The sequence below is a fragment of the Solanum stenotomum genome, chromosome 10 (genome assembly GCF_019186545.1).
Source record: "Solanum stenotomum isolate F172 chromosome 10, ASM1918654v1, whole genome shotgun sequence".
In the NCBI taxonomy this organism is placed as follows: domain Eukaryota; kingdom Viridiplantae; phylum Streptophyta; class Magnoliopsida; order Solanales; family Solanaceae; genus Solanum; species Solanum stenotomum.
Genome location: NC_064291.1, coordinates 48,947,644 through 48,971,065, shown reverse-complemented (window position 1 = coordinate 48,971,065; position 23,422 = coordinate 48,947,644). Strand labels below are relative to the sequence as shown.

The 23,422-nt window shown below is 30.9% G+C and overlaps 3 protein-coding genes across 6 annotated transcripts in view; 2 read left to right on the top strand and 1 right to left on the bottom strand.

The window, feature by feature from the left end:
* LOC125841622 (60S ribosomal protein L13-1) overlaps nt 1-23,422 on the top strand; it is a 214,467-nt gene that overhangs the window by 5,758 nt on the left and 185,287 nt on the right. The window contains exon 1 of one of the 2 annotated variants that reach the window (XM_049520791.1): nt 1,437-1,447. The exons of the other annotated variant lie outside the window; for it this stretch is intronic. The gene's annotated coding sequence lies outside the window, so the exon portion shown is untranslated. Of the gene's footprint in view, nt 1-1,436; nt 1,448-23,422 lie in introns of those variants that run through there. 2 annotated transcript variants of the gene reach the window in all.
* LOC125841624 (heavy metal-associated isoprenylated plant protein 30-like) lies at nt 3,926-5,565 on the top strand. The gene is made up of 3 exons (XM_049520793.1): nt 3,926-4,178; nt 4,288-4,363; nt 5,120-5,565. Exons 1-3 carry the CDS (start codon nt 4,035-4,037, stop codon nt 5,440-5,442), a joined length of 543 nt encoding a protein of 180 aa, XP_049376750.1. The 5' UTR covers nt 3,926-4,034; the 3' UTR covers nt 5,443-5,565.
* On the bottom strand, nt 7,489-12,011 carry LOC125841600 (probable methyltransferase PMT21). 3 transcript variants are annotated; one of them, XM_049520755.1, is made up of 8 exons: nt 11,887-12,011; nt 10,300-10,593; nt 10,069-10,217; nt 9,771-9,966; nt 9,103-9,313; nt 8,294-8,966; nt 8,121-8,198; nt 7,489-8,004 (listed from the first exon to the last, which is right to left on the bottom strand). In XM_049520755.1, exons 2-8 carry the CDS (start codon nt 10,564-10,566, stop codon nt 7,785-7,787), a joined length of 1,794 nt encoding a protein of 597 aa, XP_049376712.1. In that variant the 5' UTR covers nt 10,567-10,593; nt 11,887-12,011; the 3' UTR covers nt 7,489-7,784. The 3 variants fall into 3 exon arrangements, with proteins under 3 accessions (XP_049376712.1, XP_049376711.1, XP_049376710.1); XM_049520754.1 differs by lacking the exon at nt 11,887-12,011 and adding an exon at nt 11,541-11,691; XM_049520753.1 differs by lacking the exon at nt 11,887-12,011 and adding an exon at nt 10,749-10,906.

The following is a 23,422-nucleotide window of genomic DNA, read 5'->3' as shown; positions in this document are numbered from 1 at the left end:
CCCCATGCTGATGGATAATTCCCAACTTATGAAACTTCTCATAGCAGTCTAAGATAAACTCATAAGCATACTCACTCTCAGAACCAAGAAATACATGAGGCTTTAGCTTCAAAAACTTGGTCAACATTTCATACTCATTACCAGTCATAACAGAATACAGCAGAGGACGGAAGAAAACATCATTACCTCCAGTCCCGCCCACCTTGGGCGCAATGCTAGCAACAGGTGGGTGGCGGGAGCTTGAGTTGCTTGAGCAGAAGGAAACACTCCAGGACCAGCCAACCCTTTCAGGAATGACATGATCTGTCGAGTTAACACTATATCTATGGGAGGAACATCAATAGTTTCAGTCTGCACCTCTTCCTCTTGTCCAACCTCCTCAACTTTTTCAACCTCAATATTATTGTCTATCTCTTCATGATACACATGAGCCCCCTCATTTTGGGGAACATTTTCGACCAGTACCCCATCTCTAGCAGGTGCCACTCTTTCTTGGCCTCTACCCCTACCTCGATCACAACCTCTCGCTGCAGATTCCTCAACTGAAGCATTAACGGAATCTATGGGCCTGACTCCGTTGAATCTAGTGTTAACCATCTGCGGAAAGAAGAGTGAAGGAGGTTAGATACCAATTTGAATAGCCAGATACCAATTGGAGTCAAGTCATAGCACGAAAGGAGACAAGAGAAAACAGAGAGATTTCCTAAAGTCCTATAGCCTCTTGAAGAAAAGTAAAAGCGTCTCCGTACCGTTCCGCAAGACTCTACTAGACTCATTTTGGTACATCGAGATCAACGAACCTAGGCTTTGATACCAATTTTGTCACGACCCAGACCGTCGTGATTGACCGCCACACTAATCCTCTGGTGGGAGAACCACTACTACAACCCAAACCAAGCAACTAAACCAAAAACTAAAGCATTTAAGAATATGGAAATGTGAATAATAGCCAAAATTGAAGTTCCCATAAACTTCCAAAATATGTAACAACTAACAATGCGGAAAATACACCTAGAACCTGAAAGTCAATATACCAAGCATTTAAAGTTCAACAAGAAAGGTCACAACCCCAAACTAATGAACAAATTAATTAACTAGAAAGTCTAAGTCCGAAACGTGGACATAGACAAAAGGAGAACTCATGGCAGCCTGGAAGAATTGGCTCACCCTAGAATTCGAACGATGATCACTAATCTTCTAAACGAGGTCTCTCAATAGCCGCCTGAAGATGCCCTGTACTCAACAAAAATAAGAGCAAGTGTAGTATCAGTACACAGCCACAATGTACTGGTAGGATCACACGACTATCCCACTAAGTGTAACATAAGCAAGTCAATACAACATTAGAAACATGCAACATACCGAACATATACAATATCGATTATCACATGTTCAACAATATACATTTATAACAAGTCATTGGTTCTCTCATGGAACCCAAACCCAAACTGTTAGCATACCGAAACGTGGTACCCGATCCAATGTTTATGCCGAAACGTGGCAACCGATCTCATAATTATGCCGGAACGTGGCAACCAATCCAAGTTAGTATACTGGAATGTGACAACCGATCCTTTCAACACACCACAATCACAATCACAAGTACATTCTCATTAATCATACGATCAAGAAGTGATTCATGGCATATAGTTATTCATCTATCTCATTTACAACAAGTGTGATTAATAATGCAGCATTCACATACATACATGTATCATAATAAAGCAAGAACAAACATACATTACACAATCATAGAATCACAACCATCACCTGCCTCGAAACAAGCTTGAAACCCTAAGAAACTTGATCCTTCCCTTTCCGAAGTCGTTTCGCTTGTTCTTAGTCTACAAACAATCAATATAATACATGAATGAATAAACAATCACTAATTACCCTGATACTAACAATTCTAACAAACCCTAGATCAACAAATGATCCCAATTATCCAATTTAGGGATGTTTCCACCATAGATTATAGATCAAAACCCTCCCTCATCGATATTTACCCATTAAATTACGTTCTACGGATCGAAAAATAAATTCGGGGAGTTAAAACCTTACCTTTAGCCTCGAGAATGGTGAAAACGGTAAACAACTCGTATGGGGTCGTCTCCTAGCTCTCAAAGTCAGAAATTGCAGAGCAAAATATTTTTGAGATTTATTTACAACTTTAAGTCGCGTCTGGCCCGCCACAACGGCCCTCACCCGCTACAGCGGCCCCGTCAAAGCGGGTTGCACGAAACAGTTAGCTATTTTAATAATTCCAAAACCCCATTTCACAAAACACTTTTAACCTACGAGGCTCAGAAAATACCGCTCTCGCTAAGATCGATTTCAGAAGTTCTACTCGCCCGAATTCAATTCCGTAAAGTCGTACGGATTTCTTAACGACTTATCTAACTACTCATGTAATCAAAATCATAAACAGATCACCCAATTGCTACCGGATTTCTCTAGACTTCAATGACTTCGATTTCATCCAAATCTGGACTAGGTTGGGAAATTTCAAGTTACTACGAAAAAGTTTTTCGACCCAAAAATTTTCCCCGTTGGATTTTCTATAACGACGGAACCCAGTCATTACAAGAATGTAATTAACTCTTAACACTATGAGATTGGTGTAAAATCTAAAATAAATAAATAAATAAAATTTGTCACCTCAAATTTAAAGATCATTAAAATATTCGTCTAAAAGATGCATGCAATAGTTTAATTAGAAATTCTATGATGCTTTGCAGAAAATGGGCATACAAATGCGGTCGAATCTTCATAAAATCTATACTGTGATTTAATTTTTCAAAATCATGTTACTTTTTTAACATTACTTAAAATATAAATATTAACATAGATAAATTTTGTGGCTAAACAAAACAATTCCTTTACTAATCTTATTTAGCAATAATTATCTTTTTAATTTTTTTTTTAATTATGAGCAATTTAGAAACGAATTAAGTTTGTAGCTAATTCTAATTCCTTAGCCCAATGGTAGAAACTAGAAAATATCAGGTGATGCTTCCCTAGTGATACTTCAAAACATGTTTGATGATGGATATACTGTATATGAATATATTTGGTAAGGGCAGAGTCAGAAAATTGCATTGTATATATAAGGTTATAATTACGTTATATATATATAGTAGACATTAAATTATCTTTTCTTCTGTATGTGTTTATTTTTTTATATTTTGAACTTCTGAGTGAAAATCATAATTTTGCCAGTGTGTTTCGTACGGAGTTTTATTAAAAGAAGATGGTGACAGAGAGTTCCTTTCTTCACCCCCTAAGAAAGGAGATATTTAGAGAATATTTGGTTATGCTTAGCATCAAAACATGTCAATTTGTGTTTGTTTAAGCCCATCCATCTCCTTATATTCCCTCATCTCCTTTAAAATTATTTTAGTACTGTCAGCAGCTTATAGCCATATAGGCTTAATCCACTTTTCAGGTTTTCATCCACCAAAATTAATTATATTTCATCAATTCAATCTGACCTTTTTGTAACAACATCGTTTGTTCAATAATTTTTTTACTATTATAACAAAATACTAACATAACATGAAAGATTGTTTCTAGGAAAAAATGAATGTTATTGTAAAATACTGTTATAGAGAGATCTGATTGTAGTCAAATCGATACCATTATACCTTCCTAATGGGATATATACTTTTACTATTTTATTTTTATTCTTTTTTCTAAAAGGAAAAAAACAGATAATGTATTTATAATCTATGCATGAATGAGAAAGTGGAGGCAATTAATAAATTAATTTGAAATATTATTATATTACAAACTAGGAGTGTAATTTGTTGGTTTACTAGAATCTATTTGCCATGAGGTTGGAACTTAAGAAAAAAAATATGCCTTGCTGCGTTGGAGGAATATTTTTATATTATAAATGGTGATAAAACCAAGCTTCCTACTAACTATAAAACTATATTTTCTTCCTCTCCCTTCTCCTTATAAGTTTGTATAAATTTGCTACCTAGATATTATATATTCAAACTACATAAATACATATATACATATTCACAAAAATGGTTAACTTACTAGAGAAATTATTTGGCTCTTTTGTCTCAGCCATAACTAGTTATTGTGTTTTTCAATATCATCATCCTCATCATCAACAAGGCACCAACAAACACAAAATGACTAAGGCTACTAGACCACTTTCTTTACAGGTTTTAAATCAATTTTTTAAATTTTTTTTAGCTTTAATTTCTTATAAATCACAATATATAGATGTTTTATTTATGTATTCTTGATTTTTGCTAATTTTGTTATGTACAGACTGTGGAACTCAAAGTAAGGATGTGTTGTAGTGGATGTGAGAGAGTTATTAAAGATGCTGTCTACAAGCTTAGAGGTACAATTAAATAAAAATGATCATCGATGGATAGATGGATGTAGCTCATGATAACTAACGCTCACTCCGTTTCTATTTGATTGTCTGATTTTGATTGGATATGAAGTTTAAAAAAGCAAAGAAGACATTTAAGTTTATGGCCTTAAACTAAAGACATGTAGTATATACCAAATGTCCTTCAAGTTTGGAGTGTTAGGCATATGTCACGTGGAAAAAATTAAAATTAAAGAGTTGTCAAATAAAGGAAAGAGACATTTTTTAAAGGGACTAAAAAGGAAAGATAAACGATTAGAGACGGAAAGGGTAATTAATTATAGTGAAACCTTTCTAGAATCCTCTCTCCATGGTGGCCTATTTATATAACACGTTTGACTTGTCATAAAGTTTAAGAAATAAAGAAATACTTTTGAATTTGTGGTCTAAAACAATCGTAGACATTTGTGTGCTATCTATAATTCATTTTATTAAGGATAAAAGAGAAATTTCAAAGTTCAGTTATTTTTAATTAGAAAGGTGTGACATTCTTTTTGACACGGACTCAAAAGCAAAATGCATCACATAAATTGAGACAAAGAAAATAACATGATTTATCTCAACATTCTTTTTAACAGATCTAGCAAAATATAATTATAAAGACTAGAGAATAACATAACATAACATAAAAGATCCCGCGATTTCACGAAAAAAAAAAAGCCATGATTGTTATAGATGAAAAATGACTGTTACGAAGAAGTCTGACTATATATACACATACAGGAGTAGAATCGGTATCGGTAGAGCTAGAGATGGAGAAAGTAACGGTGGTGGGATATGTGGATCGAAATAGGGTGCTAAAAGCAGTGCGGAGGCATGGGAAGCGGGCGGAATTTTGGCCATACCCAAATCCCCCACTATATTTCACATCATCAAATAACTACTTCAAAGACATGAATAGTGAATATAGAGATAGTTACAATTACTGGCGCCATGGTTATAATGTTGCGGACAAACATGGCAATCTTCATGTTACTCATCGAGGTGATGACAAAGTTAGTAACCTCTTTAACGATGATAATGTCAATGCATGTTGTATCATGTGATCGATCGATCGATCGATCGATCGATATAATATAATGAAGTATAGGATATGATGTGTATTGTGTAACGTAAGGCAATATGTATGTATACCTACTATATATGTAATGCAACTAGTTGTTAATTAATTATTTTTTCAGTTTAAATTTATGTGATATATTTTTTAGTTTAGTTAGTTCTAAAGAGAATGATATTTTTTTTTTATTTGATAAATATATAATGATACATCGATATTTTTCAACTTTATGTTTAATCAAACGACATATCATAAATTAAAATGGAGGGAGTATAGTTTATTCACGTGCGTTCCCTTTCAACCCTTCAGTTGATAAGCTGACGCAAAAAACAACAATGACTGGGCATCATCCCATTAAGGGCAGCTGGTCCACTTGTGGATGCTCGATTCTTCGATTGATTTTACAAAATGTTGACTTAGTTTTTTGATATTGAAAAAATGTGCATCGAATATCGAACTAAATTTGTTTTTGGTTCAAACTTTTTTAACTTCAATTCGATATATTTATAACGATTTTTTTATAAGAATCAAAGTATAAGAAAAATTCTTATACTTTAAGACCAAACTATTTATTCGTTTTAAAAAAAAATTAAATAATTTCCCTGAAAACATACATTTTTATAGACCAAACCTACATATGGTTCACTTACAAAAAAAAATGTTTATAGACCAAGCATACATTAATTAAATGCAGCCATTTTCATATTAAATGCAATTTCGTTTTTTTCGTTGAAAATTATGAATTAATTTATGGCAACTAAAGAATAAAGAGAGTAACAAAAATGGACCTAAATCAAAGTTAAATATAATTTAGACTTTAATTTTTGTTAAAAATTTAATCAGTAAAAAATAAAAAAATCAGTTTTTCGGTGCACTAAAGAACCGTGAACCTTACCCTGAACACCGAATAAAAAAATAAAAGTTTGAAAAAAATGCCAAAATTAAATCAAGAACGGAATTAGTTTGATCCGGTCCATGTCTATTAGCCTACAACTGCCTTTTCTGAGTGGGCTAGCCCAATAAACAAAGAGCTGGCCCAAAACTAGGGGTGGTGTCTTCACAAATATGTAATCTTTAATTTTGTACTTCAGTATTTAAAATAATAATTAAACGATCAAAAATATTACTAACATCAAAATAACAAATAATTTTTCATAAGACATAAATTTATTTTTTGTGCATAATATTCACAAGTTATATATTATAAATGGAATAACAAGTAATATTACTTCGGGGTCTCAAGAGTCAAGTCACATCAAACTAAGGTGATTTGCACAAAATGAATACAATTGAGCTAGGAGTACTATTTAATATTGTTCTTCAGATTTAGTATTTGTACAAAAAATAGCTTTTTAAAATTTTAATAAAAAAATTCTGAAACAACAATTTTAAAGATGTGTGATAGAGATAGTAAAGCGACATTGGCCATTGTTTTATGCAAGTCATGACAGATCAATATGACTTTCTATATTCAATCAAGTTATCTTGTTGAATTATTCACAAATTATATTGGATGGTCGTAATTTTAAAGCTGCAAATAAAACGGAGAAAAAACTACATTTCAAAATATTAGCATGCAAATCATGATAAATCGATGTTTGATAACTCATAAACTGTTGTATTGTCAAAATATCACGTTTTCATTCATAAACACAATATGACACTGAATAACAAATATAGATATAAAAAGTCACTAAAATTCCAAACGAAGATAAAATACAAACTCATAATTTCGAGAGTACGAGCTCAGTGCAAAGAACCTTAAAAGTCGAACCAACAAGAAGAGGCAAAGATGCCAGATCTGGACACTGCTGAACCGAAAGAGATTGCTCAGGATGAGTGAAATTGGGTTCCGAATTAAAAAAACCAGAGCGAGCGGGGAAGGCAAAAACTATGACATTGGAATTGGAATCCGCTTCAAGGTAAGCCCCACCCATTTGTAGTTCAACTTCAAACCTCCAACAATAAAAGAAATGTTTGAATGTTGACCATTTCATTCATAAGAAATTGGCAATCAATTAGATACATAAAAAAGGAGGCTGTAATGTTTGTTACTTTTTCAACAACTCTAAGAAGATACATGAAAGAAAATTACAAAGAATATTATAGCATGAAATGAAACTAAGAGACTACTAGCACAAAACATTGTTGTTATTTTTTTGGACTAAATTTCTTCAAAATCAAATCTCAATTTCTCATAATCTATAGAAACAAATAAATTTCTCTTTGAGGTCTGGAGTTTTTCTCCTATGGGTTGGTGGTATTGTAAATATATGGACTCCTCTTATCCAAAGAGATATAATCACAACTTTGTATATAGTTTCATCATGTTTATAATGAACTCTCCTTTGAATACCAAAGCTTCTTTTGGCAAATCAGTATCTTCTCGTTCTGTCCGCTAGACTCTGTGTCTTCTTCGCGACAGCTCCATCTCATGCCCTTAGCCATAGGGGCAACGACATCTATGAAGTAACTGGATTCTCGGATAATTGCATATCCATTGGGTCGCAAAATACGATCCATTTCTAGCATAACATACTTCATTTCACATCTGTAAGATGCACATAACTAATGTCAGGGTAGTCTCTTTAGTTTTGCTTAGAAATGAGAACGTTACTTGCTAAACGATGGGGTGGGGTTAAGCTTTAAAGGCGAAAATGTTCTTACCTATGACTTTCAGCAGTGAAGAGATTGTCAACATGAAGGAGATCATACGTTCGAGGATAGGTTGAAAAGGCCTCACACCTATAGAACGACAAATAAAGATGGTTAACTAAAAAGTGGATATCACATAACTTAGAAATGAATCAACTCTGCAGTTTAGGGTAAATAAATATTACCAGTCATGAAACATTCCGATAAGACCTCTGTCGTAGACCACAGGGAGTGTATTGGCAGCATAAGAGGAGACCACATTCATGACCCAAAGTGGATCCTCCACCAGAGCAGCAGCGAAACCTCCGTACAAGGTGTTCATGTCCATCACATTCCTGACCTTTTCAGTTCCAATAGCAGGGAGCAACTTCTTGTAGTGCTTTGCTCGCACCTTCCACTTACTATCGTCATGCTTGAAGGCACCCTCGCTACCTCCACGAATATCAGAAACACGTTCTGGGGCGACATGCAACCTTTCTGGCCATTTGGCTAGGGCATTCAACTTAACTTTCCTAGTAGCTGGAGGCACAACTACACAAGGTCGGAGAGGAGTGTACCACGCGGAATCAGGTTCAGTACCATCATCACATTTTGGTGGGTAGTTATCAAGGTTATCAAGTTTCTTATAGCAGCTATTGTCTGTCAACTTCTGCCACACGGCAATGTCATCCTTCTTGTTAAATAATTTGAAGCACATCGAAGTTAGCAAATCTTGCAACTTCTCGTAATCTGATCTCTGCTCCTCAATGGTGGTGTTCCATCCTCTCCAACGGTTCTCATAGTTCACTGGTGGGCCAGAAAGGACCCAGAAACCTCCAGGACGCAGTATACGATGTACTTCAAGAAGGTAAACTCCACCTGCCAACAGTGAGGACTGATTAGAAAGCAGCCTAATAAAGCATTTCCATTTTCTAGTCTTATTGCAGAATTGGGGATCACACTCTGCATCAATCAAGACAAGCATAATAACCTTTTTCCTAACTATGTTGCTTACCAAATTCAGTCCATGGAATTAGGCATCTTGAGCAATGAGCCATGTCAAAAGAGTTTGAAGGGAAAGGAAGACGCTGTGTCGAAATAATGCCCAGAACTGCAGGAATTCCACGTTCCAGAGCAAACTGAACTTGAGCTTCATGATTATCTCTTGGAGCAAGAGAGACTGTCAGAATTCCACGATCTAGTAGATCGCCTCCCCAGCTTGCCACCTAGATTAAGAAGAAAAAACATAAATTAAGTAGAATTTCTAGTTTATATAACAATCAATCAATCACGCGGTGCCTCAAGCATACGGATTCCAGATTATATATCTCAAAAATTACACATGAGAAACATTAGATATATAAAGTTTTGTAAATAAGTAATTTGACAAGAAGATGTGATATTACAAACAATAATGGTCAGCTCGTGGCTGTGCAGGATTTAGCAAATACATAATTATCAAAACAATATTGACCTTATGCTCAAAGATAGCTGAACATGACGATATAAATCAAGTGAATATCTTATAACAAAAGCATAATGGAAAGCAAACATGGCTATGGATGTGGAATCCTCTCTCATTTTAACTGATCGAGTATTAGTTGGTGCTCATATATCCATTAGGAGATGCAGCTTAGATATTTAAGCATTACTAACACTTTAGCTTGGGTGACGATCACTCACCCCACAACCAGTATCAATGGCAGTTCGGACGGTGCCATCTTTCATTTGTGGAATCAAATCTTCCATCAGATCAACATATTTCCCAACACCATTTGGGAACATAGTACCACCACCAGGAAAGATAAACTTCTCCCCTTCTTTTACGAGCCAATGTTGATTGGATTTTTGTTTGTTAATCCAATCATATGGAACATTCCTGAAGCCAGATTGGAACAGCAAAATTAGCAAAAAAACCAATGCTAGGAACAAATCCAACAACAAAACATAGACAAACAAAGATACTGAACATAAGTATTACCTGTACCAACATTCATTTTTGCTCTTTGGCCATCTTATTGGCACCTTATAGCCATCTGGTGGAGGAACCAAGCATTCCTTCCTTTCAAAATTAGGAGGGCAATGTCGTTCCATGAAAGTAAGGCGATGAAGACCATACTTCTTCCATCTCTGCAACATCAACAACATATCATTCACATGGTCGATTACAGTTAACAAGAACTAGATTAGTCAAGAGAAAATAGTCAAATACCCTCGGATCTGTGCATGGAGTATAGTCCTGATAGTCAGCACTGCATTCAGTAAAGGAATTGCCTCTGGTCTGTAGAGAGCCAGCTGAATTCCCTATGGGAGTTTCATCCTCCCTGTTAACCTCCTTAGTTGCATATGTCTCCTTTTCAGAACAAAAAATTCCTCCAAGATAGAATGAAAACCCACAGAGCACCACAACTATTAGTGTCACTTGAATTTTCTTTGAATTTTTATTTGGTGGATATGGTTTTCCATCTTTGTGCTTCATGTTGTATCTTTTTTATTGATTACTTACCTGCATAGGAAGCAAACAACCTCGTAAATCATTTCCACCTCTTATAATCAATCCTAGCTCCTTTCAATAGATCATCAAGAACACGAAAGAATCGAAACATCACTCAAGCATATGCAAAAAGCAAAATATGATATTTACAACTAACAAAACTGTACCTTTACAACTGGAAAACTCACAAGCCAAATCAAGAATAATGCATCAGCCAACACAAGTATAGGGTCTTTTCTAAAAAGGCCAATAATCTCAGTTCTTGTTGAAGCATAGGACCATTACAGATCTTACTGTCAGAATCAGGCATTTATAACTAACTATGGAACACTTTAAACTTTACAAGTCATATCATCTTATTACTTCCCACATGACATAGGGTCCCCCATAGCTTTCATCAAATTCATCTGTCCTAATGAGGGCCCTCTCCAATGCCTCTAAAATCAGCAAGATAGCAAGAACTATGAAATGCATGTGGATCCAACTTGAAAGGAAGGAAACAAAAAATCCAGCAAGAAGAATAATACCAACAAAACTTAAATGTGGACCAATCAGTTGATATTTCTCATATAAAAAATTATAGGGTTGAAACTTGAAACCACATTGGTTTAAAAAACTTAATGACATTAAGATATGGTATGTTATTTGTTTCCATTATAAACTTGCCGACAAAGCATAAACAGAAGGAGAAAATATATATTAAATGCAAGAATCCCTGCAGTAGAGCTCGAAATGACAAAAAGATTCCATCTTTATAATCATTTCACTCCTCTTTAACCAAATTTGCATAATCTCATTCATCTTGATTCATGAAAACAAAAAAAAAACATCATTTCTGACAAAATTGTAGAAACCCCATTAGTGAAAAACACCCATTTAGCATCTACAAATCAAGATTATAAACATGAAACAAGACACAATAACAGGATCTGAAAAAAGATCTGAGCACCCAAAATTACCTCTAATATTACTGTATGATACAATTATATATCAAACAAATCTTATTTCAAGAAAGATTTTTTCCTCCAGGAAAGACTATTGGGTCCAGAAATATGGACCTATAGACAGAGGAGGAGGAGAATGGAGTGAGATATATATCTGAAAACTTCACATATATGTATACAAAAATGAGAAAAGGTAGAAACAAAAAAAAAACATTAATTTTGTTTAATTGTTTTTTATATAAATAAAAATAAAAATAAAAATAGTCTGAATATGATGGTTCTTGGTTCTTTCTTTCTGGTTATTCTTCGCTAGCTGTATTTTTTTAATAAATTTTTAATTGGAATTTATTCAAATTATTACCTCTTCATGATGGTTCTTTCTGTATCTCTCTGTTCCCTTTGTCTCTGTATATTATGAACAAAACAAAAAAGGATTTACTGTTTTCTCTCTTTTTTGTTTTTTTCTTAAGTGAATTCTTTTTCTGGCTGAATTCTGAATTTTGATGCAGTAAAAAAAAGAAATGAATTGTATTTTCTACCACTGAAATGATTCCCAAGCACTATTATAGCGGTGACTTCTCTTCTTTTTCTTTTTCTTTGATAGAAAAGAAACTTTGTTATTTCTCTATCTCAATTTTTATACATGTGTTAACTAAGTATGGAATTTAAGAATTAAAAATAATTATATAGTTATAAATTATCTTATTAAAAATATTAAAATTTAATTGAATGGACAAAGAAACGTGTTTTGCAAAAGGATGAATCAAGTTGTGATCTGAGGTTAAATTAGACTTGGAGAGACTCTTGCTACGTAGTTAGAAAATTTGAAATGATCGTTCCTCGGTGTCAATCAATTCAAATTTAGTGTATAATCATTTCATATTGAGGCAAAGAGATTCACCTGAATTTTATTTATCGAAAAGTTAAAATTAAATTTAACTGTACGGGAAAAAGAAATGTATTTTGCGAAAAGGATGAATTGAATCGTGACATGAGGTTAAATTAAAATTGGAGAGACGGTTGCTACATCGTTAGAAAATTTGAAATGATCGTTCCATGGTGCCAACCAACCTCGAACTTAGCGCGTAGTCATTTCATATTGAGGCAAAAAGATTCACCTGAATTTCATTTATCAAAGAGTTATATTGTCGATACAAGGTTAATCTTTTATATATATAATATACATGATAAGACACAATTTCAACTTGTTAAGAACATGACTTTAAATATGAGGTTGTGAAAGGCACAAATTTGGATAGGAGATTATTAGATAGTAGTGTGTTGGTTTGTTATTCGTCCATTTTAATAGTTATAGTATTGTTCTTGTAGTTTCATGTCCTTCGATTTCTATATTATATGATATTTTAAAAAAAATATTGATTTATCAATTTTTTTGTTGTAATTTATATTCAAAATGTTTGTTATGCTTTCGCCTCTATTGAATTTTTTTCATGAATTTTCTTGAACCAAAAATTTATCGAAAATAGTCTATTTACGTTTAAGATAAAAATAAGATCAGATACCCTCTATCTTTTTCTAACCTTATTTGATGGACTATACGGAATATATAGTGATTGTTATTGGATATACATTTTGCAATAAATTGTCCATGTAATTTAATTATTCGTGAAGAAATAAGAGTCCCACCATATTAAAGTTATATTCTTGTGGTCTGTAACTAAATTAATCTAAATTCTAATTTTCATGAAGTTTAGATGGCCTTTGTGTATGCATATATCTAAAATCTGTTTATATGTATTTTTGACTCATTTATTTATGTGTTTGATAGTCAAAGTAAGAATAAGATCCAATATTATTTTTAATTTCCTTTATTGTAAAAACAGGTTCACGTGAATTTGACTTTTGAGTTATGGCATTTTAGGTCAAAGGTGGCGGTTAGTTTATTAATTGTAAGTTTGTAACTTCCCTAGTCGGTCGCCGCAAAGTTTTTCATATATATTTCTCACATAAAAGTAAATGCCAATAAATAAGTTAGATGGCGTCAGACATATCGAGAGAATGGGTGATTCATCGAGCTGGAACTCTCGTTCACTATAGAGATTAACTCTAGTCAATATCATAGAGTATCATAGCGAAATGTGGTATCGGTTCTTTTTATGGTAAACAGATTAATTAATTAAAATATGTTACTATAACTTTTTATTATAAAAATTAGTTTCAACAAATCATAAAACTTAGATGTATTTCAATTAAAGATGATGTATATAATTAATGAAGATAATATGTTTTATGTGATTAACATATTTAAAAATGGACATTTAAGATGACGTACAATTTTTTTAAAAAAATATGAACCAAAAATGTCTAATATACATATTTGTTACTTGTTCATATATTTAATTGAAACAAACTGAATAGAAATGGTTAATGGATTAAGCTACCGCGAATATATATTAAACCATCAATGAGGGCCAATTAATGAAATTAAGAGTAGAAATTAAAAATGGGAAATGTGCATTGACCCTCAAATCCGTACACTCTTTTTGGAGTAAGAATCACACAATAAAATTAGTACTTTATTTTGTTTTATCGCAATAAATTATTCAATTTATATTTTGTTTCTTACTAGATAACAAGAGTAGACAAATTCGTGCACTATTTTTCACCCAAAATTATGGTCGGCATTTTAAATTACTACTTTATATATTATATGCCGGTTTTATTTGAATTTTATCAAGTAAATAACCTATTTAGGTCATTTACAGCTCCAATTAATATTTGAGTTAAAGTTATTCATTTTATCAAATCGTATACAACTAATGTCTTTGTAATTCAAATTATAAAACATCAAATTAAAGTATTCTATATATAGCTTTAATCCTAAAGAATAATGAAGGCAATTATAGTTCTATTGATTGGGATTTGAGAAATAAAACTCAATTTAATTTGTTTTAGTTCGCTTTAATTTACTTTTTTGGGGTTATTTTTGGGTTTTGTTTTGAAAGAATTACTCCCTCTGTCCCTAATTACTTGTCTATTTTTGAATTGACACACCTATTAAGAAATTAATTAATGACATAGTGAGTTTACTATTTTACCCCTATTAATTATGAAGCGGATGAAAAGTTTTGTATTTTTCAAAGTAATTAGTCATTTAATTGAAGATATAATAGGTAAAAAAAAATTGTTCTTTCCTGATTTGTCAAAATGGACAAGTAATTAGGGACAACTATAAATGAAAAAGTGGACAAGTAATTAGGGATAGAGGGAGTATTTTTATTAATAATCGATATAATTTTTATGACAATATAGTAATTAATACTCCCTCTGTCCCTAATTACCTGTCCACTTTTAAATTGACACATCTATTAAGAAATCAATTATTGACATAGTGAGTTTATCATTTTACCTCTATTAATTATGAAGTGGATGGATTAAAAATTTAAGATTTTCAAAAATTTTTATCTTTTTTAAAGTAATTAAATAAGAGTATAATAGGTAAAAGTATTTTATCTTTTCTTGATTTGTCAAAATGAACACGTAATTAGGAATATTCTTAATTTGTCAAAATAAACAAATAATTAAAAATAATTATAAAAGAAAAAATAGACAAGTAATTAGGTACAGAAGGACTAACATGCTTCTTCACAAGTAACATGCCATTAAAAAAAAATATATTAAATGGGAAAGCAGGAAAGTGAAGCCATAATTAATGAACGTGGCCCATCTTACATACTCTTTCAATCTTAATTAAATTCTTTGTTTCGATAATTTTTGTTTAACATCAATTTGAGAAGCGTATAGCATGGCGGAGCCAAATAAAGTAAAAACATTCATTCGAATCATGTTCGATAAAAGATTATACCATATAAACAAAATTAAATTATTATTTCTGTGTATATAACAAATATTAAATTATTTTTTTTATGTCTTCATATATAAAACTTTCTTTAATATATAACACTTTTTTTAATGAAAGATTCTGACTTCACTGGATCACGATTGACTTATAACAGTACGGATGGTGGGAAAATGGGGAAGACAGGTCACCCACGAAGTCGTTTCATTGTTTATATACATTTTTTTTTCTTTGATCTGTGACAAATTAAATCATTTATTTTATTATAAATAAACATAGAAATTTCCAAATAAATAAATAATAACAACCAACCACCGACACATATCTTTTTGTTTTTCTTTTATTTTATTTATTATTCTTTGCTTTATCTTTTTCTCACTCTTAAAATCAGAAAGTAAAATTGTCTCGTTGGATGCATCAGCCCTCGCCTCTAATAAGGATTTACTAATACATAATTGGTAATTAACTCTCATAAAGCTAATATAACAAAAAATATACTAACACATATACCATCGAAAATTGACTCTCATAAAATACAAGAGAGAAATTTGACATGAATCAGTAGTTTTATTGATAGCCTTAAAAACACTCACATACTTGATTATTTGAAATTAAATACATCTCTGATCTTGTCATATGAGTGAAATACACTTCTAAATTCTCGTCAAGTTTAGGCTCAGTTTGTTATTAAGAGTATCACACTCCTATAAGAATTTGAGACAGTCTGCTAATATATATGTCATGTGACAGATCATAAATATATTTAAGTTGAGTTAGTGAAATAAAAAAGATTTTTTAAGGCTAACAATAATTTAACGACGTCAAATTTAAAAGTTTTTCCACCACTTGTATCAAAATATAATGAAAAAGGTGAAAATAATTTATTATTCTCTGCAAGCAAAGTACACACTAAATAAATGCAAAAAGGAAAAAATGCATCCAATTTTTATGTTTTGCAATCCCGACAAATGTAACAGTGTGAATTTAATTAGTGAGTATGTTGATGTGCACGCATACTGTGATCCTCCACCGGCCACCAGAAATAAAGAGAGATCCGAATATCATAGACATTGAAATTTTATAAAACTCTATAAGATATATTTAATTCGAGTGAGATTTTATAAAAAAATATTCAATTTCAATTAAAAATTTTATAGATAATTACTCTATTTTAAATTCTAGTTCATGTCTATATAAATGATACTATATATTCCCTTGAAAAGAAAATCTCAAAGTCTACACCCCCAAGAAGCCATGGGGAATTTATACACATAAAAAATTTATGGAATTGATCTCTACAAGACGTGTTCAATTCGAATTAAAATTCTACAATTATAATTTATCTATTTCGTGGCAAGTACGTAAATGATAAATGGTTTAAATGAATCTCACTTGATCGACCACGTTAATATACTACAAATAATTCTGTCTTCTCCTTTTCTTCTTCCTTTTTTTAAATAACAATAATCCTTTTTTTTTCTTTTTTTTTTTTTTTTTGTCTTTTTCCCTCTTTTGGTTGATTGGGATTACGTCTTATTCAAGAGTTATGATATGCTTTCTTCTGTCGGTTACGAGTTCTATACGTAGATAAATTCACCAATTTACTATTAGTAAGGTGGAATCAAGATTTTCAATAAAAAAATTATTAAAAAATAATATAGAAAAATTCAATATTTGATATTTATAAATTATAAATAAGTTTTTAATTTTTTTTAAATTAAAAGGTAAATTAATAAGAATATCTTTTCTTATTTATAATTTATTAAAAGTGTTTAAAAAAAATAATTATTATGGAACAAAAGGAGTAGGTAATATGACTCAGTGGCGGATCTACCTTACAGTTAAGGAGTTCCTCCAAATCCCCTTCAGCGGAAAATTATATTATTTATATATGATTAAAATACTTTTTAGATATATATAGTAGATGTCAAACCCTTTTTAATTTTTTTAAATTTTAAACCCCTTTATTGAAAATTCTGGATCTGCCATCGAGGATATGACTTTACAGCAATTCTAATAAGAACTTTGGATATTTATATACCTAATTAAATACCTTTTACATATAATTAATTTTGTGCTATATTTGGAGTATATGAATGAGATCACATGATAAGGTGGTCCCTCCAAATGGTGAGAACATGAGCCTCTACATGGGAATGCCGGTGCTAACAATAACCTTCTTTTTTCTTACTTTCTAATGATGAGATCAACGCGTTATTGTAGTTATGTTTGATAATTTTATTTTTTTTTTGTTTTAATCAGATTTCTTATTAAAAAAGTTTCACGCTTGGTTGAGTTTGAATTTTGGGAACTGAAAATGTTTTTGGTATAAAGTGTTTTACTTGCCTTTTCAATGACATAATCGAAAAGTGTTATAGTTTAGTTAGTGTTAATAAGGGTTCGATTTCATATATTGTAATCTACTTTCCTCGCCCTCAATTTTTTTTTAAATGACAGATTAAAAAAAATTTCATAAACTTTAAACTTTGAATTTTTTTTAAAAATAAATATGATTTTGCATGAAAAGGAAATTAGGCCAAGGACTAATATGTCACATTATATGATGTGGCTATTTTTTGGAGAACAAACATCTAGTTGTTCTTTTATGACACTAGAATTTGATCTTTCACTATTAATTTATTTTGATTAGGGATGATGAACCCAATCTTGCATGTGCCTTCTTTGGTTCTTCTTCAAGTCCCATGTGACCCTGCCTCTTCTCCTTCTTCGTACGATTATCGATTACACATACAAATCAATTATATCTTTTTCGTTTTTCAATTCTCTTTTTCGTATATCACTCACTTCTCTCATCTTTCTAACATGAAGCTATGAATCATAATCTAGCAAATTATTGCTAAAGAGCCTATTTATATTTCTAGGCTTAGGTTGTTTTTAAAATTTCCTCCAATTTAAATGAGAGGTATACTAAACTTTTAAATATTTTGTACATAATAAATATATAGTACTATTTAATATAATATTGAGAAATAAAAAACAGAATCAAGCTTACTATGATGGAGTAGAAAGGCTAACTTGTAAATTGGTAATATTTGTTTTTACAAAATGCTGAAAAAAATAGATAATATATAAGATGACGGGGGAGATTTTGTCCCGTATTTTCTTTCATTTTGCTCAATTTATAACTACGTTTAAGTGTCGTTTCAACATGAAAATCATAATCATTTAGTTAATTGATTACGTAAATAATTACCTTCTCGATACCATGAGAATTCAATTTTTTACGTTATAATTCTCCTTTTCTATCCTCTGCACGCACACACACACCCCAAAAAAAAATTCCATTTCCATTTGGCTATAAATTATATTTCAAATTAAAAATTTATTTGAAATATTTGTAAAGTAATAATTTTGACTCATAAATTCAAATATTATATTTTTATTCAACTACTTGTTAAGAAAATAGTAATATCTTGCCATCTCTATTTGTTCCTCAATCAGCGCAAACCTCTAGATGGTCCATTCTTGTCCACAGTGTGCCGACACAATTTTCAAATTCTCCACTAATCTAAGTTGGATTTTTTATTTTTTATTTTTTACTGATTTGGTATTCGATATTCGACACTTGTATTATTAAAGTCTAATTATTTTAAATTTACATTGTATAGGATTTACGACTTTATTCAGGAGGAAATGTTCTCATTTTTTTTCTTCATATTTAAGGGTTAAATCTAAAATCTCTAATTAAGAAAAGAATAGTTTCACCTGCACTACATCAATGAACCAAGTAAAATGAAATCAAAGGAGTATATTCTTAACAAAACTATTACTATAAGATTATTTTGTTTCTTGTATATGTTTTTGTTTACAATTTAGTCAATTGATTGACAAATTACAGCTTAGTAGTTAGTTGCATATCCATATGGAGACATGCGATGCACTATTGCAAGGGGTCGTCAATTCATGAAGTATATAAAAAAAAACTATGAATAAAAATGTAAATATTTTTTTAAGAAAATAATAATTGAGTGATGATAAGTCATGATCTCATTTTAAAATCCCCTTCAATCAACCTCATTTGTTTTGTTAATTATCGTTTACAAATACCAGACTAATCTTGATAGTCATTAAGTATAATCAATTGGGTTATATGAACTTATCAAAGTATTGTCAATGTCACCAAATTAATGAACACAAAATTAGGTTGATGGACCATGCAGTAATTTCAAGCTTATTTTTTTTCCGATAATATATTATAGATTCAACTGTTTTAGATCCGCATTGTGTGTAGGATTTATGTTGAGGAAAAGCGCTACCTAAATGCAGTTTTCTTCATTTCAGAGCTCAAATTTAAAACTTCTGATTAAGAATAGAGTAATCTTATTCACCTCATCACATCCTTTGATGTTTTTTTTTTTCACTTCCATGTCCTCGTTATGCTTTTTTAAAAGCAGAAAGTGCCAAAGGGAGAGAGCAAAAGTAGAGTACTAGTATAATAATTAGACAGCAACATAATTTGTATTAGTACAAGTACAAATTATTAGACATAATTATGTTGTTGTCTAAATTATGTTGTGCCAAAGGGAGAGAGCAAAGTAGAGTACTAGTAAAATAATTAGACAGCAACATAATTTGTATTAGTACAAGTACATAATTTAAATACAATAATTAGACAGCAACATAATTTGCATTAGTACAAGTACATAATTTAAATACAAATTTAATACAATAATTAGACAGCAACATAATTTGAAAAATGGAGTGTGAATAATTAAATTTAAATAATCCTACATGTTACGCTCTTATTAATTAGGCTTGCTTTTGGAATTAAAAGTGCAAACTGTGTGGATCTTTGAATCAAATCCTTTTTTATACTCATGAAGCCTAAGATTATATTCATCATAAGCACAGATTTTTGTAGTTGGCTTAATCATTAATGGCGTTTTTATTTTGCAGGCTTTTTAATAATAAAGAAAAAATTTCATAAATAATCATACTCTAGAACGTAGTGCGGTTATCTAGCAAAAATCAATTGTATCAGTGAAAGTACAAAGAATTATATAACGCATAGGTATAGACTATAGAGTGTATTTTCTACAAACCCAAAAATATAGTTACATTTATTGTTGATCCAAAAATAAATGTCGTTTTAGAAAATCAAAAGTTATGTTATTAATATTATTTTATATTTCCCTTGCTCGAATAAGTAAACTAGTCACAATTCTTAACATAATTATTAAAAACATCTATACTTTAAAATAATTATTAAAAATGTTAATATGTCAATAATTTTGAAAATAAATTGAATCATAAATTTAATTAATCTTCTTTCCTTTTATTTCTCAAATCAGTCCTTGGACCATTATTTATTCCACTATCCGTTCAAGTAAAAAAAAACTCATTACCCACTTACCATCTTTCTAGGTTTTACCTCAAATCGCTCCTTTCTCTCTCTACCCTTTTCACCATTGTTATCTCCTTTCCTTGTTCAAGAAAATCAAATCTTCAAATTTCCTACACTTTGTTTAAGAAATCTCACAATTAATTCAAAAGATTTCTTCACCCATTGATAAAGTAAATCCGAAGTCAACAAGTATTTTGTGAAGTTTCTTGTGATTTTGTTTTCATATTCACCCAAGTATTTTATATTTCGAATTTTTCGTCTTTTAATCAGTATTGCTTGATTTTTTTTGTGAGTTTGTTTTCATATTCACCAAGTATTTTATGAGATTTTCCTCTTTATGTATTTCCATTTTTTCGTCTTTAAGCACTATTGTTCAAATTTTTTGTAATTTTGTTTTCATAACTAATATTTAGTAGATTGTAAATCTACATTGAAATTCATACATCATATATTATTTGATTTTTTTTATATATTCATATTTAATAATTCAAATTTTACTTATAGGGTTACTTATCTACAAGTGAATACGGATTTTTGGATTTGATTTTGATGAACAAAATATCAGAAAAAAGAACACAGCAGACGAAGAAGAAGAAGAAAAAGAGTCAGAGAAGAATGTTGCAAGAATTGTATTCATATTAATTTTGTTTGTCAATTGTTTTTCTTTTATTCAACATTTGTATTTGTATTAAAAACATTGTATTTCTTATTTAGTTTGTAGTCATTTCAATAGGTATGCCAAATGAATTTGTATTTCTTAAGCATAGATGTATCATATTTTTTCATAGTTAATTTGTATTTCTTTTAGAATATTGTATTCTTCCTCAACGGATTGTATTATTTTCATTATGTATGCTATTTTTTTTTTCCAGAATCTTGTATCCCTATTTCTTTCATAGTTAATTTGTAATTTTCTTTTGAAATATTGTATCCTTCTCAACATATTATATTATTTCCACCATAAGCTATTTCCTCCAAAATCTTATATATCATTTCATAAATCATATTCATATTGAATTATATTGGGATACAATCAATAATATTTTTGTAATATAAATAAAAATATATATATTTGACAGTCATGCAATACAATTTCATTGGAATACAATTTAGTTTTTATTATGAAAGTATTAATCCAATTTTAATTTGAATGATAAAGTGAACACATGAAATGTAAAAATTATTGATATACAATTACGAAGAAAACTTAATAAAAAATTTCTCTTTTCTGTTATTACGAAGAAAACATAATAAAATTTTCTCTTTTCTATTATTAAATAATTGTATTCTTTTAAATCAAGCAAATAAAAAAATACATCAATCAGATACATAACAAACTAAAATATTAACATTTTAAATAAACATTGAAAGTGTGGCTAAGGGGTCCTACTAAATGTCAAAATATTGACATTTTGAAAATATTCCCATAAATTGTCACAACCCAGACCATCACGATTGACATCCACACGAACCCTCCGATGGGAGAACCATTACTACAATCCAAACCAAACAACTAATCTAAAAATTAAGGCATTTAAATTACGGAAGCAAGTTAAATAGCTAAAAACTAAAGTCCCATAAACTTCCAAAAGATCTAACAACTAAAACATTCAACAAGTCTAAACAAGAAGGGATACAACCCCAAACTAATGAACTAATCAACTAACTAGAAAATTCTAAGTCCGAAGTGTGGACATAGACGAAAGGAGAACTCATGGCAGCCCGGAAGAATTGGCTCACCCTTGAATATGAACGACGATCACTGATCTTCTAAGCGGGTCTGTCAATAGCCGCTTGAAGATGCCCTGTACTCAACAAAGAAAGAGCAAGTGCAGTATCAGTACACAACCACAGTGTGCTGATAGGATCACACGGCTATCTCACTAAGTGTAACATAAGTGTTTTATTGGGAAAATATTATTTGACTTGGACTGGTTTTAGAGTTGCCACTTAATTTTTTAAGAAAAATCTAGAAAACTATTGTTTTCAAAAGACTAAAACAGAAATCTAATGAAAACTTAAAAGGGGTTCGGGATTCTTATTAGCATTTTGGGAAGAGAGTTAAAGCATCCGAAATGCCCGCTAATACACGATTATTCGGCAATTAATTATTTGGCTAAAATAATTTAACTTAACTTAAATTGCAAAATTGAGTTGTCTTATAATTAGAACTATTTTAAAGGGGGGGAAGGGAAGTACTTAAATATTATCTAATTGAACTAATTTTGTAAGAATTATTCTTTACGTCTTGTTAAACGATGACTGATTCAGTTAAATTGTTAAATCAAAATAGGCGTCTTCCGGGAATTTGAATTTTTTTACCTTAAGGTTAGCGACAAATATTAACAAGCACACAAATACAATAAAATAAAGAGGGAAAAAGACTTGGGCCCAAGTTTGATTTTTCTGTCCGCCTGGACAAACACTTGGGCCTAATTCCTACTTTGGGCCTTGGGCCCATTTCCACACCTGTCCTATACTAGTAACGTTGGGTTTGTGGCCCAATTTCTCTCTTGGTACATGTCCTAACAACTAGGGGTGTACAAAACCGAACCGAGAACCGAACCAAACCGCAAACCAAGTCAACCNGAAAGAGCAAGTGCAGTATCAGTACACAACCACAGTGTGCTGATAGGATCACACGGCTATCTCACTAAGTGTAACATAAGTGTTTTATTGGGAAAATATTATTTGACTTGGACTGGTTTTAGA

Bases quoted from the DNA above. Each gene is read 5' to 3' on its own strand.
- LOC125841624 (XM_049520793.1), top strand. From the start codon at position 4,035: ATGGTTAACTTACTAGAGAAATTATTTGGCTCTTTTGTCTCAGCCATA. The intron at 4,179-4,287 runs GTTTTAAATCAA...TGTTATGTACAG, and splicing joins CTAGACCACTTTCTTTACAG to ACTGTGGAACTCAAAGTAAG. The intron at 4,364-5,119 runs GTACAATTAAAT...ATACACATACAG, and splicing joins TGCTGTCTACAAGCTTAGAG to GAGTAGAATCGGTATCGGTA.
- LOC125841600 (XM_049520755.1), bottom strand. From the start codon at position 10,566: ATGAAGCACAAAGATGGAAAACCATATCCACCAAATAAAAATTCAAAG. The intron at 9,967-10,068 runs GTAATACTTATG...ATCTGGCTTCAG, and splicing joins AAAAATGAATGTTGGTACAG to GAATGTTCCATATGATTGGA. The intron at 8,199-8,293 runs GTAATATTTATT...GTCGTTCTATAG, and splicing joins ATCGGAATGTTTCATGACTG to GTGTGAGGCCTTTTCAACCT.